This window comes from Parasteatoda tepidariorum, chromosome 9 (genome assembly GCF_982258835.1).
Source record: "Parasteatoda tepidariorum strain Cologne lab strain chromosome 9, Ptep-v5.0, whole genome shotgun sequence".
Taxonomy (NCBI): domain Eukaryota; kingdom Metazoa; phylum Arthropoda; class Arachnida; order Araneae; family Theridiidae; genus Parasteatoda; species Parasteatoda tepidariorum.
Genome location: NC_141763.1, coordinates 38,719,143 through 38,739,145, shown reverse-complemented (window position 1 = coordinate 38,739,145; position 20,003 = coordinate 38,719,143). Strand labels below are relative to the sequence as shown.

The 20,003-nt window shown below is 26.6% G+C and overlaps 2 protein-coding genes across 2 annotated transcripts in view; one reads left to right on the top strand and one right to left on the bottom strand.

Moving 5' to 3' along the window:
• The window catches only part of Vps13D (vacuolar protein sorting 13D), a 64,768-nt gene extending 56,583 nt beyond the window's left edge, over positions 1 to 8,185 (top strand). The window contains exons 30-32 of the mRNA XM_087151620.1: positions 744 to 997; positions 3,022 to 3,364; positions 7,754 to 8,185. Coding sequence (XP_087007746.1) covers positions 744 to 997; positions 3,022 to 3,364; positions 7,754 to 7,846 — 690 coding nt within the window. The 3' untranslated portion in view covers positions 7,847 to 8,185. The remainder of the gene's footprint in view (positions 1 to 743; positions 998 to 3,021; positions 3,365 to 7,753) is intronic.
• Positions 8,186 to 11,981: 3,796 nt separating this feature from the next.
• Sas10 (UTP3 small subunit processome component Sas10) overlaps positions 11,982 to 20,003 on the bottom strand; it is an 18,577-nt gene continuing 10,555 nt past the window's right edge. The window contains exons 9-17 of the mRNA XM_043046389.3: positions 19,832 to 19,888; positions 18,433 to 18,542; positions 17,619 to 17,715; positions 17,227 to 17,360; positions 16,935 to 16,980; positions 16,048 to 16,121; positions 14,944 to 15,013; positions 13,688 to 13,795; positions 11,982 to 12,147 (exon numbers count right to left, since the gene is read on the bottom strand). Of these exons, the coding sequence (XP_042902323.2) occupies positions 12,058 to 12,147; positions 13,688 to 13,795; positions 14,944 to 15,013; positions 16,048 to 16,121; positions 16,935 to 16,980; positions 17,227 to 17,360; positions 17,619 to 17,715; positions 18,433 to 18,542; positions 19,832 to 19,888 (786 nt within the window). The 3' untranslated portion in view covers positions 11,982 to 12,057. The remainder of the gene's footprint in view (positions 12,148 to 13,687; positions 13,796 to 14,943; positions 15,014 to 16,047; positions 16,122 to 16,934; positions 16,981 to 17,226; positions 17,361 to 17,618; positions 17,716 to 18,432; positions 18,543 to 19,831; positions 19,889 to 20,003) is intronic.

Sequence of the window (20,003 nt, the reverse complement as noted above, 5' to 3'; positions counted from 1 at the left end):
AATATTTCATATAACTTGAATATTATAGTGTGGTTATACCAATACTGTTTACATTTTTGTACAAATCTTAAAACAGTTTTTATTTGTTTTGTTGCTTTTGTGTGTGCAAATTTATTAAGTTTATTTCTCTGAATTTTAAAGTTATTATTGTTTATTTTACTCTTTGAAACAAAAGTTACTGTTAGAAAATTTCAAAGTTTAAAAATTATGATTATGTAAATATTTGTTTTGAATTAACTAAATTCCTGAACAATTCTGTAAAAGTAAAAATCTAAAATAGTTACTGCAAATAAAAGAGACAAACAAAGCATAAGGATGAAAATAATTTCTTTTTCTTTGGTAATTTCTAAAGTCAAATACTTTTTTAATGTAAAATAATGCTTTGAAAATTAACACAAAAAATAATTGTCCAATGTTATAATACATTTTAATTGTAATTTTTAAATTGTAATTTTTAAATTGTAAGTATAGTTGCACTGTATTTTGTTTTTAGATACAAATAGGTTTATTTTTTTGGTGTCATAATCAGCTAGTTTTAATTTTTTCAAAATATTCATTATTGGGACATTCATCATTGCATCCTATTGATAACAAATTCAACTAAGAAAGTATGTATCTCTAATGATTTTGATTTTCTGACACACCCTTGATCATGTGAATGTCAAATAATCTGTGTTCTACTGTAATTAAATTACCATTGTACTTTTTTGAAAGTATACTTAAATTCAGTTTTCGTTTTACAGGGATTCTTTTCCGGTTTAGGAAAAGGTATTGTTGGTACTGTAGCTAAACCGGCAGTTGGTTTCCTTGATTTTGCATCTGGTGCTGCAAGTGCTGTTAGAGATACTAGCAAAGGAAGTGGTCACACCACAGTATCAAGAACAAGACCTCCTCGTGTATGTGTTGGATCTGGTAGCTTATTGCCAAAGTATTCCTTTCAACAAGCCTTGGGTCAAGACTTTCTATACAACCTGAATAACAGAGATTACAATGAACTGTAAGCATATTCTTTTTTAAAGAGTATTTGTTAGTTGGTTATAATGTAACACAGGTTTATCCTAGAACTTAGTTCAAATAAAATTTAAGGAAGTTTCTATTAAATTTCATATAGATTCTTAGTGAATTTAATTTGAAATATAATGTTGTTCAGATTAAAAGTGAAATTGATATAAAATTTTAAAAATAGTCTTACCATCAGTTATACAAATAAGCAAAAATTAGTTTTTAATTAAAATAGAATTTCAGGTAATATAAGTTAAAATTCAATGTTAAAATAACATTGAAGTTCCCATTTTGTCATATTTTCTAAAAGAATAAATTATTATTTCTTTAAATTAAGACAAAATGAATTATCAATTTAAAATTTTAGTTATATTATTCATGCAACGAAGTTTTTTTAAGCATTTATTTTGTCCCACAGTGGACTAATCATAAGACACTGTTTTCAGCAGATCACCGAAGTAAAGCATTATTGGCATAGTCAGTGAGTGGCTGGGTAAGCACTTTGATTTAAACTTGTCAGGGGACCAATAATGTGCAGTATTGGTCCTCATCAAACTGTTCTAACATAAAATTTTCAATTTTGCGTGAAGAACGTTGAGTTACTAAAACTGGGGAGCCATTGCCTCTGCTGAGGAATAAAATGTGAGCATGTTAAGAGCAGTCTAAAATAGGCACCAGACATGATTGTGAAAAAACAAAAGTTATTTGAAATATAAGACATAAATGCGATGTTTTTATTATTTGGGTGTGTAGGCTTTCCAATTTTTTGAAATATAATAGACAACAGCTTCAAACATAGAAATTTTCTTACATATTGATTATTCGAATGCTGTTACCATAATTTAAACACCTTTGAAGATTAATTTGCTAGTAAATAAAAGCACATGTTAAAACCGAGAAAATTGTTTTAACAAAACTAGATTAATAAATTGGTCAGGGTTGTTTTTATTTATTTTTTAAAAAGCTTATCAATTTTTAAGTAACTCAAAAAAAAAAAAAAAAAAAAACTCACTAAAAATTTTTTTTAGACATCAGTAACTTTAAAAATAAATTTTTACTGTATATTGTGTTTCTTACTTATTAGCTCTATAAATTTACCCTTGTTTGTTGCTTGATCTTTTGGGAGTTCAAATTTACTAGGATGCAGAAAAAGAATCGTAACATTGAGGCCACTTTATGAATTTTCTGTTCAGTATTAATAAGTGAAAATTTCTTAACGAGTATGGAAAAGTTAAAGATTGTACTAAGGTATAGATTTCCATTTTAGATAAATTACTTTTATTAGATGATCAAAAATTAAACTCTGTAAGTTAAAATATTTTTCATTCAATATATTGACATTTTATTAAAATATCCTATGTTTAACAGAAGCTATATTAATGAATGCTATTGAAAATTTAACTAAATCAAATAAAAAATTGTTTATTAAGTCAACTATTAACAGAAGTCTTCACTTTATAGAAAAGTTTTAAATTAGTCATTCTATTCTGCACAGTCACCCCAAATTAAAACTTTTTTTTTGTGTTTAGTTTTAAAAAAAAAATTCTGAACATAAAAACATATGTTTTTATTTATATAGGCAATAAATTTTATTAGAACCATATCTAGTAAAATATTTGTTTAATAGAAAATTATATGATTTTTATATTGTTTTGCATAAATTTTATAATACCCAGGTGATTAATAAATCCAAATTTTACCGGGTAACAAATAAACTTTTTGCCGGGTACCAGGAACCAACTGAGTAGAATATTCAGTTTTCACTGAGTCACCAAACCTGGCAAAATTTTAGGACTCCCTGTACATCACTAAAATAAATAAATAAAATTCAAAGTTCATTTCATAATTTAAACATTCTCAGTATTCTTATTGTTTAAAAAACTTATAAAGATTAATCTCTTTTTGAAAAAAAAAAAGGTTTATAATTTTAAAGCTGGCTTAAATACTTATATAACTTTTGTATTTAACTTTTTGCCGAAACCAAAATATTGTTGTTAAACATTATTTGTTTCATTTCAGATTTATTGGCAAAGAACAAATCCGGTCAGGTTCTGAAGATTTACATGCACTTATTTCTAATGAACAAATATATTTCTTCAGCAGTACATCGCCTTCCTCTAGCAATATAGTGTTAACTGTACCTTTTACAGACTTATATAAATGCAGTTACGTTTGTTCAGAAGCTGGAGTGATTGGTGAAGTTAGGCATTACTTACAATTGATCATGAAAGCTGATAATGCAGCTGGCTCTGTCACTGTTCCTAATGAAACTACGAACCAAAGACTCTCTAGAAGTGCATCACTTGAGCCTCTTTGTAAAAAACCTCAAGTCAGATGTGATTCAGATGATGTAGCACAAAAGGTATGCCATTTTTGCAATACAGTTTTAAATTTATTTTCCAGTTGATAAATGGTTAACTTATGCAGTAATCAAGATAAGAGTTTTTGACAATATCTAGAAAATGAGCCGTGCTGGCTCAGGGTATAAAGCTTTAACCTTCCAATCAGGTGGCCCAGGTTCGAATCCTAGCAGTGGCTGGTTGATACAAATTCGGTTCCCCGATTACACTGCTAACGTAAAATATCCTATGTGTTCGACTTTCATGGGTTAGAATGGACTAAACTGGGGAAGTTTTCTCACCATGTAACACAAATGCGGGTCAATTCCACCAAAAAAGTCCTCAATGAAGGCTAGTTTGTTCCAGGAGTTATTTTATCACCTGGAAGACTGATAGTTCTTAACCCAGAATTGGGTCGGCTGTTTAACACTAGTTATAAAATTAAATAAATCAACATCTAGAAATTATGAGCCTTATTTTTCTGGTAGCCTTTATTGTGTAGTAAAAATTTGTTACTGTAATTTTTGTATTATGTTCTTCTTTGATACTTCTGTACGCTGTGTAATATTTGAAGAGATTAGAAATTTTTCAAATTCTGTAGAAAAAGCTACTTAGACTTAAAAAAAAATTATGTGGTTAAACATCGTGGTTTGCGAAAACCTGGAGGCTTTTTTTAGAAATAACTTGCATTTTTTTTTCAAGCAATAATTTAAAATGTTCTAAGTAGGACTGGGCGATATTAGAAATTATATATCGTGATGCATCGTCAGTTTTGCATCGCGATATAGTATTTTTGAATTTCATTTACTTGTAAGGCACAGAAAGTCAGATTTCTATCAAAACTTCATACTCAGATTGATTTAAATCAATTTATAAATTTGAAGATATATATGTTTTGCTTAAGAAAGATATTAAATAAATTGACTACAATGTACAAATCTTACTTAAAATATTTATTGAAATGTTTGTTTAGAAATTCATAATACGCGTAAAACAAAGTGTTAAAAACTCTTTTTAAAGCGTTTTTTACAAATTAATATTTTTTTGTACTATTTTGCATAAATAATTACATAATTATTAAGTTCGATCGTAATGTTCAATTTCTAAATGAAACGTTAAAAATTATTTGTATGTTTAAAACAAAGTGTTAAATAAATTTTAGAAAAAAAACGCTTTTAAAACACTATTTTTTATTATTATCATTTCAGTTATTGTAGTTCATTTACGTCACACTAGAGCTGCACAATGGGCTATTGGCGACGGTCTGGGAAACATCCCTGAGGATGATCCGAAGACATGCCATCACAATTTTGATATTCTGCAGATGGGATGCACGCGAAGCAGGCGTCTCGACGACCTGCACGCGAAGTCGAGCACTTTACGGTAGAACAGTTTAACGAGAACCAATACCGCACACCCTCGATCCCTACGCAGACTGATCCAAGTGGTCACTCACCTGCACACTGACCGCAGCCAGTGATGCTTGACTTCAGTGATCTGCAGGGAACCGTGTCTTAACGATCAGTCCACTGCGGGACCTTATCATTTCAGATAAATAATTAAATTAAATTAAATAATGACCGAATTATGAACGAAAAACAAATTAAGACTTAATTTCTTAAAAATAAAAAAATTTTGATATTTGATAATATATTTAGCTAATTAACAAATAATATGAAAAGAATATTTAAAAAAAAAATTATTATACTCTCTAATAAAACAAAGTGCTAAATGATTTAAAAAAATGAATAAAATACGCAAACCTTTCAAATTTTTTTGTATAAACATTGACTTGATTGACTTATTTCCAAATCCAAATGACAGAAATAAATTTTGTTTTAACTTTATTTCTAAAAATAAAAACAGCAAGATTTATAAATTTAAAATCAGTAATAAAAACTCATTAAAAAATAACCTAACAAATTCAATTCTTTATGGGCGCGCCTAAATTAGATTGCCGATAATTTTCACATTTAAAAATATGAAGTTTTTTTTAAAAAAAAATGATCTAATTAATGAAGAAACTCTTCTTTATATATTCTTTTCAATAATAGGTTGCCTTCAGAACAAGGTAACATCGGCGATCACGAAGTTAGTCCCACTGAAAATAATCTACAAGAAAAGTCGCGACAAAGATAAAAAAAGCTAAGAGGTGCGAAAAGGAACATACGATATAACGATATGTGTTCTCAAAACTCTGATTCTACAGCTCACCAATCAAGGCCATTTCAACATAACGAAACGAACATCGTCTTCCACAGCGCGAGTCGACATCGGAACGTAAGGGAAGAGTCTTATATCGCTATATCGTTCTCATATCATTGCGTGTCTTATATCGCTATATCGTTCTCATATCATTGCGTGTCTTATATCGCTATATCGTTTTGCGCTCGTTGTCTTTACTCGACGGCTTAAATCAGATTTCTGATGCATCGCCTTGAATGAAAGTCGCTGTATCGTCTTGCCGATATATGCGTTAAATCGATATGTCTCGATACATCGATTTATAGTCCAGTCCTAGTTCTAAGTGAAATCTGTTTCTTACTTGTATATACGTATCGCTCTAAATAATATATGTGTGTGTACACATACAGGCAAGGGCGCCGTCAAAATAATATAAAAGGGGGGGGGAACCCTCTAACAAACTACCCCCCCCCCCAAAAAAAAAATTTTTTTTTAAATATTCTGTTGTTACATTCTGTTTTGTTATTACATATACTTTGATCTGTTAATTTAAAAAAGTACGAATTTCTTGTACTCGCAAATTTTGCCACAAGAAACTGTATTGATGGCGCTACTGACTTTGAAAGACAAATAACTACAAACAGTAGTTTCGTATAGTAACGTGTTTGTGCACGCTTAACATTGGTATTTATTGTGTTGATGAAATTTTACAGTTTTGAGAAGTCAGTTTGTGTAATACACCTTTGTTAAACTAAATAACTAATAGAAAATACTTATATTTTATTGAATGAAATTTAAAAATATAGCTTAGATATCTGCCAAGTTAGTGCATGCTCAGTGTGCATAAGAAAAGAATCAAAGATGACTCAGAATTCATTGAAAAAAAGTTATTAACAGATCTGGACAGCAAACACGACGATTACAGTTCTTGTTTGAATAAGCAATTTTTTAATTGTTATGTATCAATAATAACTTAATTATTTGTTTTTCAATGAATATGTTTAATAAATTTTTTTATAGCAGAATTGTTTTTCTGTATATCTTTAATTGTTTAAAAAAAAAGCCAGGGGGGTGCAAGTGCACCCCCTTGCCGGCGCCCTTGCATACAGGCACACTCGCTAACGAGCAGTCAAAGGACTGCAATATTTACTTGTCATAACCAAGTACTCATAAAAATTGATTCATGAAAAAAACCTGAATGTTCTTTCATACTCACTAAATTATAAATCTTGTATTTACTTATGTTCAGTACAAAAGAAGTTGATTAGTTGCTTTGAACAGTCTTATTACTCTTTATTATGCAGTAACTCAACAATAACACTATTTAGGCAGCCACTGAGTATAATTTCTGCAAATATATAGATATATATGCATAGAATATTACATTCAAGTTAATTAAGGTCAGGTCATCATAAGCAGCTTGATAAACAGTCTAATTTGCTTAAACAAACCCGGCTACTTATCCAGAACTTAGACTCCTGACTTGAAAAACATTATTTGCACCCTTACTTTCCACAAAAATTTTTTTCACTTTTCTGCACACTCAAAAACTATTGATGAGTTTGAAATTATTCCCATTTGTTGTTATCTTTATTGCTTATTTTTGTATGCTTGAATTGCAGCTCATGTGCTTTTTGAACTTTAGCTACAATATCCTAAGGAGTCTTCTTGGAAGTACTGTCAACAAATTCTTCTCTGTGCATTTTCAAATTTTTGATTTGATTTAAATACATTTACATTGGCATTTAAGAATATTCCTTTTTTTTTTAACCTTCTATCAGCATCAAAATTAGGAATTTATTTAAAACTTCTGATGACTTCTTGGTTATAGCTCACTAAAACCAGAATTCATTTAAAGCGACCTTAGCTTGCTATACACTTAACATTGTATCAACCAAGTACTTTCGTTTTCTTCCTTAAATCTGGGTTCATTTTAAGCGAGTTGGACTGAATACCAAGTTGCTTATAATGAGCTGTGACCTTACCTAAATTAACTTGCAAATATATATCTATAATAAATAAATAATCCTAAGAAATTAAAGTGGAAAGATATTACTTGATTAAAAAACATTATTGGCTTCAAAAATATGAAGATGGGGCTAAAAGTCGATATGTTTCAAGATTTGCTAGACCCGAATGAAGAAATATTGTGCCTGGCAAGTCTTGAGAGTGGGCGTCTATTTTTAAGCGCTATATTTTATTCATTTATTCTTTTTCATCTCTTTTAGGTGGCTATGCAGATAAACTATGCAAAAAGTTTACATGAAGAGAGAACATATATGGTTCTTGATGATGAAGATAGTGATGATGAAAAAGACTGAATAAAAAAGCTGTACGTGAATAAAAAAATATTTCTGTCGAGAGATTTTGAATATAGGTGTATAAATTGAGATTTTGCTTTGATTTGTATAGTACGTAAATTTGTGTTAAAAAGTATGTTGAGATAAAAATAATTTGATGTCACAATAGCAACACACTTGACATAACCATTTACATATCTAAATTATTTTAAAATTATCATAAGAGTTGATTATTTGTGTTGTCATTTCATTTACAGTGTGTGTGACAATTATACAAAAATGTAAATTATAGAAATACGTATATATATATATTGAATGTACATGCTCTATTGAGAATAAATAAATTATTTTTCTAATAAATGGGACATTTTATAACTATGCATTTATCCACACGAGCACAATGGTGTGCTTTATAATGATCTGTATGTTGCTGGGTTTATACTGGTCAGCAAAAAAAAAGGATATAATTGAAGGACTTCAATAATTAAAGAATGAGCCACACTTTTTTCAAATGGGAAAATTTTACTAACTGCTCCTTAGTATTGTTTTCAGATAGGTACTTATTTTTGATTTCCCCCCCCCCGTTTTTTTCCATTGGATGATATAGTACACAGAAACTTCCTACTGCACACATAAAAATTGTATGTTTCAGCAAGAACGCTCTCCAGGACAATTGAAAATGTGATTTATTATTCTATTGACCCAAGCCCATCATTAATAAGTTAGCTTATAAAATCAAAACAAAAAACTTTTTCTTGATGCCCTTATTGATTTGATTTCACCATACAAAGTTTAAAATTAAGACAGCAAATTTGATATTGTTTCTAGAATTCACTCAGTATTCTTTATTTTAAATATCAGCAAGCCTAATACACTAAATATGTTTTTGAAATTATCTCCTCACAACTAATTAAGCACATTAAAAATTAGTTGAATTTGTTTAAAGTGATTTATTTATAATAAAATGTTTGCTAATTTAATTTTCTGAAAATAATAATTTTAAAAAAATGAATTTTAAATAGCGAATTGAATTATTCTTTTAGAACAGAGATGTATTAATATTAAATTAAGTATTGATTAATAACCAATCTGTCTGTATGGTAAAGAGTCTGTCTCATTCCAAGAAGGTCCTGGGTTCAAATCTCTATCTGTTTTACATGTCCTTGTGTTGTTGATCCATCTATATGGTGCCCACAAAAACATTCACTTGTGGGTTCGATATCTCGCCGGCTGAAGACTCCCTGTATAGTAAATGTCGACTGGTGTGTGTTAAATCTGTCGAGCCACACAGTCCTCCATGTTCCCATAACAAATACCTCTGGGGGTACTGATCCAGGAGTTTCCTTGTCTTCTGGATTGGTTCAAAATTACAAGGCTACGGGGATGAACATTAGTAGTCATCAACCCAAAATAGGGTCGGCTGTTCAACGACGGTTATATATATATATAAAAAAATGGCATGTTTAATGGTTTTATTTTTTTTCTAAATTTTTATTAGAAACCTGTTTTATTATTTAAAACTACTTACTACCCATATTGAAACTGATCTTTTTGAGGTCACACAGATAAAAGCGATTTCTGACACATTTGAGATATTTAGAAAATAAAGCATTTTCAGAAAAAACGAAAATTTTGGACAAGGTGGGAAAAATATTTGTTCTTCAAAGATCCGGATAATTGAGCAATCCAGTAAATCAGCTTTTGGATAATCCTGTATGTATTTTTACTATAATAATATATTTCGGTGAATACGAATGTCTTGTTTTTCCAAGATCAATTTCAAGAACAAAATAGAGTTATCAGTCTTTATCTTTCCAAAGAAAGTTCATGGAAACGTTGGCCCTTAATAAGTTAAATGGCATCAAAAGAAAATGACATTAAAATTAAGAGTATCTAGAGCAGAGGTCGCCAAAGTGGTCTATATAGACCTCCAGAGGTCTATTTAACATAAGCGGGGGTCGATCTGAGCCAGGGAGTCGAATGAGGGTCGATCCGAACCGGAAGGGTCTATTGGTCGAAGGATTATCAGTATTTTTCAGATATGTGACAATTAGAAATAAAAGAAGAACACTTGGAAATATATACAGGTAATCTTGAAAAATTGAGCGACGATTTCAAACTGTGTTTTGTTAATTTGGAAAACATTGACATCCCTGATTGGATTATTGTGCCATTTTCTGCTCAAATTGAAAACGTGGATATCAACCTGCAAGATGAGCTTGCTGAATTATTATGGGGATTTGAAGCAAAGACGCATTTTAAAAATTTAACAATAAGCAAATTTTGGACAAATATAATTATAATGCAAAAATATGTAAGACTTTACGAAATTGCTCAGCCATTTATGATAGCATTTCCAAGTTCCTATATGGTTGAAGTCGGTTTCAGTCACGTAAATTCAGTCTTAACTAAGAACAGAAATAAATTAAATGTGGAGTTTCGAGGGGATTTAAGATTGTCATTGTCCCCCCATTGTCACACCCATGTCATTGATTAAGAAGCAATAAATCCGTAGTTTTTTCACTTATTATTTCTACTTACTTATAATTACTTATTTCATAAATAGTAAGGTATTTATATTTCAACATTAATATATTTTTCATAAAACTATTGTTACACTATGTACTATTACTTAAATAAATGTTCAAAATCATAAAATAAATGTACAAACACAGTATCTAATAGAGTTTTATTTTAATTAACAGAAAATTACTTTTATGGGGGTCGATGGAGATTTCGAAAAATTATGTAGGGGTCGATGATCAAAAAAGTTTGGCAACCCCTGATCTAGAGGCTGTTTTGAGTGTCAATAATAAAGACTGGTTTATATTTCCTTATTTGGTACATTATTAAAAATTTTAGTTTCATTATACACTTTAAAAACATAACTGTACATTATAAATAATAGTTTATTTTTGATTTAAATTAATGATTTTCTTTGAAAAAAATCATAGTTATTTAAATTAGAATAGATTTAATATTTGTTTTATTAAATGAAAATGTTATGTAAAATAGTTAGAAGCAGGAAGGATAAACTTAAGATTTATAATAATCAACTGAGATCCCAAAAAACTTAAATATTAGGTTTAATATTAACTTTATTAAACAAAATATAAAGCTGTGATTAATATAGAATATAAATGACATTGTTTGATTTGGAATAATTTTAATATTTTTTTTATAAAATGAAAATTTTATGCAAAATAATTTTTAATTAGTAAGAAGGATTAACTTCAGATTTATAAAGGTAAACCTAGAGCAAAAATAAATACAGAAAATGAAATGATAAAAAAAAAAACTTAAATTTTGGGTTAAATAAGCTTTATTAAACAAAATATAAAGTAGTGATTTATATACAACATAAATGCATAGCTGCCAACCTTAGAAATCAAAAATTAGGGACACTATATGCGACAAAACTATACACACCAATTACGAGAGTAAGACAAAAATTTAACTATAAAATAATAACATTAATAGACATATGTTTAAATACCTTATGTAAATTTGTAAAAAAAAATTATAAACACTATCTTTAGTGGGAAATTTATAATATTAATATTTTATAATTAGGAATACCAGTAAAATAGTTTTAAAAAAAGAAAAACAACCATTACCTATTAATATATAATTATTATTCTCCAAATAATAAAACACAGGTAAATATTAAACTACATCATAAACAAATATTTCTGATGCTAATGTTTAAATACTACAATACATTTTTTAAAAAATAATAATAGTTGTTTAAGCAATTTAGTGAAATATCAGCAACAGCTATTGGAATAGTATTTTTTAATAAAAAGCTACTAAAAATTACTTCAGCACAATAATCGCAGGAAGCACGATTGTGGCGATCAGAACAAGAGATTGGTTTAAAAGCAAAAATACTGCAATTTTACGAAAATTCGGATTTTTTTATAAAAATATCTGATTTTCAGATTTGATTTAAAAATTAGGAACAAATCCGAAAAATTCTGGACAGTTGGCAGCTATGTAAATGACATTGTTTGATTTGGAATAATTGTAATATTTGTTTTATAAAATGAAAATTTTATGTAAAATAATTTTTAAGTAGTAGGAAGGATTAACTTCAGATTTATAAAGGTAAACCGAGAGCAAAAATAAATACAAAAAATGAAATGATAAAAAAAACTTAAATTTCATAAGCTTTATTTAACAAAATATAAAGCTGTGATTAATATACAATACAACTGATATTTACAATGGACTTATTTAATTTTTGTACTTCTTACGACATGGGCTGAGATTCCAGTTGGTTCCCCTGCATAGCGTTTCATTTCTTTAACAACACCACGTACCTACAATGAAATAATGGTATAAAAAGATAATAAAGGTATGTAATTATTTTAAGAGTTCTTACCATTAATCAATTTCAGCAAAAGTTAAAGCAATTATATATTCAATTACGAATAGTAGCAAGTATCTATCACAGATTCTAGATGAAAGTGACAGATGCAAGAGTCTACCACTAATAGATAAATTACAGCAAAATTAAATTATTCAAATGAGCTGTTCGTACTTTATGATAACATATATAAAATAAAGGGATTTCAAAAACTGTGAAGCAATCTGTTGTAATAATTCTCGAAAGAGTGATTTACAAGGTTATTGAAATTTATGAAGGGATAGGCATGAAATTACAAGCTGTAATAAAAATGAATTATAAAATAGGCAAATTTTAAAAATCGCTAAAATTTTCAATATATATACACTCTTCAAGATACTTGTACTTTCCCATTATCCCACTGGCACATCAGGAAGACTGAAATCTTTACAGGGTGCGTAGCCAGATTTTTTAACAAAAAAATAATCATCTTTTAAGTACTTTTTTAGCACTCAAAAAATATTTCTAATCACTTTCCAAAAAATAATAATAATCATAATTAGGATCTTTGCAGGAATAAAAATTATTTTTTTCTATTGTTTAAAGTTCTTAATTTATAAACATAAAATCAATAAAATTCAAAAACTTTGCATAATCCTGATAAAATAATTTGTTTCTGATAAAAATTGCTGAGAAAATTGTGAAAACCATGCATTTTTTGTAATTTAGAAAGACAATCGACACAGCAAAGACAAAAACTATCTTTTTAAAAGATAAAAAATTAAGCACTTTTAACAAACCCTGAATAAAAAACCCTTTAAGGGTTTTTAAAAACGTAAATAAAAAATAAGCACTTTTTAAAAACGCTAAGCAGCATAAAACTTTTTTAAGGGGCGAATAAATTGACCAGTCAAACATCATTAAAATATTTTATTAGAAAATAAGTCAAAATTTTAAGTTACACTTAAAGCCAAATCCTACCAACATAAATAAATTTTTGTGTTCCCTGCCTTGCAATCGTCTATCATGAAATATAAATTGACTATTAGTTACTAAAATTTTCTGATAAAAGTCACCAACTGTTTAAATATTTGGCTAATAAAAAAATTGAATGTGATCTAATATTGTATATAATTTAGAAAATTATTTATCATTGACAGAATGAAATTGTTAAAAACTTCTGCTTTAATTTGATTTCATCATTAAAAATATTTTTGAGAACTACACAGAGATATTTTTTGAAACATACTGCTTTTTTATTTTACTAGGCATTCTAATAATTTAGTAATTTAGCAAAATTTCTTAAAAATTAACGATCTGTGTATAAGAAAAAGATTAACAAGCTTGTTAAGATCTAGCAACCTGAATTTACAATATAAGTATTTGAGATTATAATAATTTTTCAAATTGATTCAATTGAAAATATATGTAACAAAAAATGAAATTGGTATAATACAATTAAATCCTTTTTTAAATTTATTAATAAAAAATTATAAAAAAATAATAAAAATCACCTGTCCCTTCCTCCTTATCTTGGCTTTACGATACTTCATTCGATTGTGAACTCTAGGATTTCTCTGCTCTTTTTTCCTTTTAGCAATTAAACCTTTGTTTTTAGCAATCTAGAAAAGTTTTTAATAATTTAAACAATGTATGCATAATAGGATAATTTATTTAAAAATAACAAATGAGATGTAAGCAATAATGGACTCAAAAGACAAATGATTCTAAATTCCTAATTCTGCACTTAAAAAACAGTGTAAACAATTGCTTAGATATTGTGGTATAAAGAGAATAATTACACATTAAATTGTAAGAATTTTGTTATGCCTATCATCATTTTTTTTTTAAAAAATAAATAAATAAAAATTTTTGTTGTTTTTTTTATAAATTAGGCAAGAAGAAAAATTTTAATGGATATTTTTTTAACATAACAAGCAGCTACTAAGAATTAGAAAATTATGAAAATTATAATAATTAAATTATATTAAATCACTTCAATTTAATAATAATAAACTATGTTTAGAAGTCCATTGTCAAATAGTTGCTAGTCATATTTACAAATACAAATTAATGAGAGGGGAAGAGATCTCTTTCCCTCTCATTATTTCATTTATTTCTAATTATTTACAGTAACATATTTTAGTTTTTTTCTTGTATGTGCTAAGATGTTAAAATAAATATTTCTATTAAATACTTAAATGATATGTTGGCATACTATGTTAATATAAGATTGCGTATGTAAATAATTATTTTTGGTGGACTTGATATATTTTTTAATTACATGTGCAGTTAATTTATTGTCATCATTGCAATATTAATAATCACAAATCTAGCATTACTTACTGACATAAAATTGTGAATTCCTCATTTTATCAGATCTTAAACAGATTTAATTTATTTTAAGACAGCAAACTTTATAATACAAATATTGTTTGATCAATATTTTTGCTTTAGAAATATTCTGCTTCCTTACATGATATTTTTTCAAACAGTACATAAAAATACACAATTCAAATTCTTCAATGATATGATTATGATTTTCTTTAAAAAAGGTTAATAATTATAATCACTTTATAATAAATTATTATGATTTTCTTTAAAAAAGGTTAATGATTTAGAAATATTATAATAGTTATTTTAACAGTAATTAGTTACAATTTTGGCAGTAATTTTTCATATTGAATTATGTTAGCTTTATGATACTAATTCTAAAGTAGCAATATTAATTTTTCAAAAGTCACAACACATTTTATTCATCAGAATATACCTGATATGTAATCATTCTTTTCTCGTCGCCTGTTTCTTTTGTAGGATTCTCTGCATCAAAATCTCCTTCCCTGTCAAATATTTATTTTCCAATTAAAACAAAATAGACAAACAAAGTAAATACTAACGAAAATTTCAAAACTTTTTATTTAAAAACAAAGCTAGTCATGAAAATTTACGATTACGTATTTATCTATTGGCTATTTTTTGCTGAGTTAACAGTTAATAATTAGGGATGTCAACAGCCAGTTGTGATTTTAAACTTTTGGGCCATTTTTGTATAGTAAAAGTTTGTTATAAATTCTACTTATTTTGATTATTTTTATAATATATAATTTTTATCCCTAACATAGAACATGGATTGTTGGTTAGTATCTACAAAACTTTGTACCAAAAAAGAAAAATAAGCATATTTTTAAAAAAATACATTCATTTTTTTTTTTTACACAGCATTACCAGAAATTCAGAAAGGGTACACAAAAGTTATAAGCTTGGGAAACACTGCAATATAACAATCAAAGTTTAATCATTTGACTCAGAAAAAATTTCAAAGAAATTATTTAAACCTATACTTTATTTGATTTTATCACATAATAAAAGTAAAGCACCTTGAACACCCTTTGAATGACATCATGACCCATTGAATAATTTAATTATTTTCCTAAGTGGTAGTAATTAATTATTCATAATCTGAGAAACTTTTTTCAAAGAATACCTTTACTTTATTTGATGTTATCACATAATAAAAGTAAAGCACCTTGACACACCCATTGAATGACATCATGACCCACTGAATTATTTTCCCAAGTGGTAGTAATTTATTATTTATAATCTGTGTAACCTTTTTTTTCTTCAAAGAATACCATAAATTTATTAATCGTACATTACCTCTTTGAAAATTGTATTAATGTTTTTTTTTTTTATGTGAAATGTAAGTCACCTATTCTGTGGTTATTTTTGGTTTAAACATTTTGCACATTTTAGAAAATAGTTACATTTTTCATTTGACTACATTAAAGCCTTTTAAGAGCATTTCAAAATATGTAATATAAACTTTTTTGTTTCATAAATTTTTTTACCAAATGCTCAAACTAAATATACTTACATTTCTTCAGTTCCAGGCACCAAATTTTTCTCTGATGCTTCTTTAACGGTGCTAAACAATTTGGAAATTAATGACTAGAGAACAAAAAATATAAAATTAATCATTCTCCATAATAAAAAGAAAAACTGGTCTAAATAATTTTTAACATAATTGAATTTATACAATATTTTAAAATAAAGTTTACAAAGATATATAAGTGAAATCTAAAATCGAAATAAATTAACAATAGATTTTTTTAAAATTAACTTCAGTTTTAATTAAAATTAAAAAATAAACTTTTTTCTCGTAAGATATTAATTTCATTTTTAAACATATTTTTAAAAAATACAATGCGCAATTTTACAATATGCCCTTTGAAACTTGTTTTTGAAATATTAAGGACTGTTTAATTTTTACATTAAACTTGTAGTGGAATAGTTAGCAGTAAAAATAATGCAAAAACATTGATAAATTCTAAATGTGCATTAAATTAGGAATACAAATTAAATTATTTTTATAGAAAAATATTCCATACATAAAGAACAAAAAGTTTTTTTTCTTTGTTTACAAATTACAAAAATTAAATTTTATCTCAAAAAATTAAATGTTATCTTATTTATGTTCCTAATGAAAAAAATTAAATTTATTACTGCATAAAAAATATTTTAATATGTTGTGCGGATATGTGGTTGCTAAAAACTTACTTAGTGGATGTGTGGTTGCTAAAAACTTACTAAGAAACTTTCATTACTTTGACAATTTTTATTGTTGTCAGCAAATTGCAGTTCAGTGTTATTAATTGAATTCAATATTTATTCACAATACATTTATTCGTTATAAATTTATGTTGAAGAGACCAACTCATGTATACACTAAAATATTAAATAAAAAACAACAAAAGAAAATACCTTATTTTTTCCAAGACTACTCTTTCCAGCAGAATTTCTATCTTTGCTGTAAAATTTAATTAAAAACTTTGAAACATTGTTTTGATTAGGTATATATTTTAGTTAAAACAAGTTTTTTCGAAAAGATATGAAATTTAGAAGCACATAAATTTTAATGAAATCAGAAGGAAAATTAACTATAGAATGAAGAATTGACATAAACTAGTCAGAGGTGGTTGTATAGCAGAAGAAAAAAAACAGACCGAATAACAATATCTTTAAATTACACAAAAATCTAAAATTTTTCTAATACCTTCTTTTGTGCAATGAATCGGGATTAGATGCTTTCTCTTTAAATACAGAAATATCTTTATTTTCTTTCAACATTAGTGAAATGCTTTCTATTTCTTTCAAATAACTTTTATGGGAGTTCATCTGTTCATCAAGCTAAAACAGAAAAAGAAATAAAAAAAAAAGAAAAAACTTAATAAGTTTTTATTTTTAAATGCAATTAATATTGAGAAAAAAGTATGAATATACAACATATTACATATTACATATTAAATCATTGATTGATCTTAGAAACACTAAAAGATAATAAAACAAAAGTAAAGATATTAAAACAAGATGATGAAAAGAATACTGTTAATTACTTGTTCTTAACTAAAAAATAACCAAAACATTTTAACAAAACAATTGACTTACATTTTTAAACTGTTCTATTTTTTTATAAATGGGATGATTTTCAGGTACATCTTCTGAACATTTCAGGTAGAAATAAAAATTAATATTCAATAAGTAGCTGTAAAACAAATAGCATTATTTAATCACACAGAATAAGCAATTAGGAACAGATTTCAGTGTGATACTAATGAGTATTTTTAACTCATATTTTAACAATATTTAAACTTATTAACTTTATTTTTGTCAGAAATAAAGAAAAAATTTAAATAAATTTCATCTTTCTTAAGAGAATTTTTATAAAATCAAACAATGCTGTTTAAATTTATAAAGGACTTTTTTAAATAATCATATGAAGCTGGTAAAATTTATAAAACATAGCTGTAATTATTGTTTACATTTTATTACTACTCCATTAATCATTGGTGCATAGTTCAGATAAGCGGTGTACAAACAACTAATTTTTTAATAATTAATAGACCCTGACTTATATTTTCAATTTTTAGATACTACAAAAATGCAAAAATTATTAATAAATGTTTCCTTTAACCTTCTAAGCAGCCAGTTATTGAGTGAAATTTCCCAGCCACTCATGAGCTTCTTATTGAGTAATGTAAAAAAAAAAAAAAAAAAAATTGGTTTTTTGATACAGAATAGCTACCAGCAAGTCTGGTTAAAGCCCAGAGACTTACAGGATTAAAAATATACATAACACTTTCATTGAATTTGTGAAAAATTATTAAAATAAAAAACAAATGATGGAATTGAGACTAAATTATATTTAGGGATCTAAATTCATGAAATATAAATTTAAATTAGAAAGTTGTTATACACTTACTGTAAAAGGATGTGATATTTGAGTTTTATGAAATAGACCAATTTTTCATCAAGATCTACTCTTTCAGACAGCTCTAGGAGAGGAGCTAATTTTTCATTTACCTCTGAAAACTAAAAAATAAAATAAATAATTATAAAAGAGCAACAAAAATTCATGTTAATAGTATTATTACTTAAATTAAGAACTTCTAAAGAGAGAGAGATATTCTCTGAGGTTAACATAATAGTTTTTCTTTTATTACTGTGTTTAACCACATTCTAGTGATTTGTAATTGATGATACAAGCTAGAGGTATAATTTTATTAATGAAAGGAAAATGTTCCTGACGTTCCACAAACAATTATAGTAAAAAGTGATAGATTTTGGTAAGTTTTTAATGCAAAAGTATTTTTTTTAGTAAGAAAAGTAATTTTTTTTTATTTTCCAAACTGGCTCCCAATGAATTTGCTACAATTAGGGCAAAACTAAAATTTTGGAGAAAATAAGTTTTTAGCATTGTATTAAAGGCATAAATTTTTAATTACATAAAACTAATCCTATAGTGAGAAATATTAAACTTTTAAGTTTTCTTTAACATTTTAAAATCTAATGTGCTATTGAAAATTAAAGTGTTAAGAGCAATGAGCTAATATTTATGGGGTGTATAAGTTGATCCCCTATTTTGATAACAAAATATTAAATTTTTGATGCCAGATGTATAAGATAACTGCTAAAAAATCCAAATGTCATTAAATCCAACTAAGGTTATTGAATTCAACACAGGTGAAGATGTGGAATTTTTTAAATTTGTAGCTTTTCTTCATATTTCTTATAATTCTTCATTGAGTTAAAATTTTTTAAATACTCTTGAATAAATTATCTTAACCATTCTTATTCTTCATTTAATTCTAAACCTGATTTGAAATATTGTTTATAAGAAAACTTTATACGCAAGGAAAATTTGAGAGAAAATGCAAAATCAATTGTATATAGCATAATAAAAATAGTTTTTTTTAAAAAGGATATTGATACTGAGTAATTCATATCTTTTTTATTGCTTATAATTCCCTGATTTTACATGATTAATGAAAGTTCAACTTTATTAAATGCCACGATTAACAGATGTCAAACTCCATTCAATGTAACTCCACTTTTGAGGGTAGGAAATATCAACTTCCATGCCATATGATACGATAAATGTATTGCGTAATTAATAATAATTGCATAAACCAATAAATAATATATAATAATAAATAAAAAATTATTAAATGGAAAATTAAATAATACTAAATGCAAATTAAGTTTCACAACAAAGTAAGCCATTTTATCTATTTATTTTTTTAAATCTACTTTAAAACTTTTTACATACATAACAAATGATTAACAAGTGAAAAAATGAAATCAAATTGAACTAGTATTACCTTTTCCTTGAAATTCTCTTTATACTCAGACAACTTGGGATACTTTCTACTTTCATGCTGAAATTACAATTTAAAGTAAGTAGAAATGTAATAATATCACACAAAATAACACCAATTAAAAATAGTGAAATTTTTAATGAGAAAGATTCAAATTATAAGGCTGGAAAATATG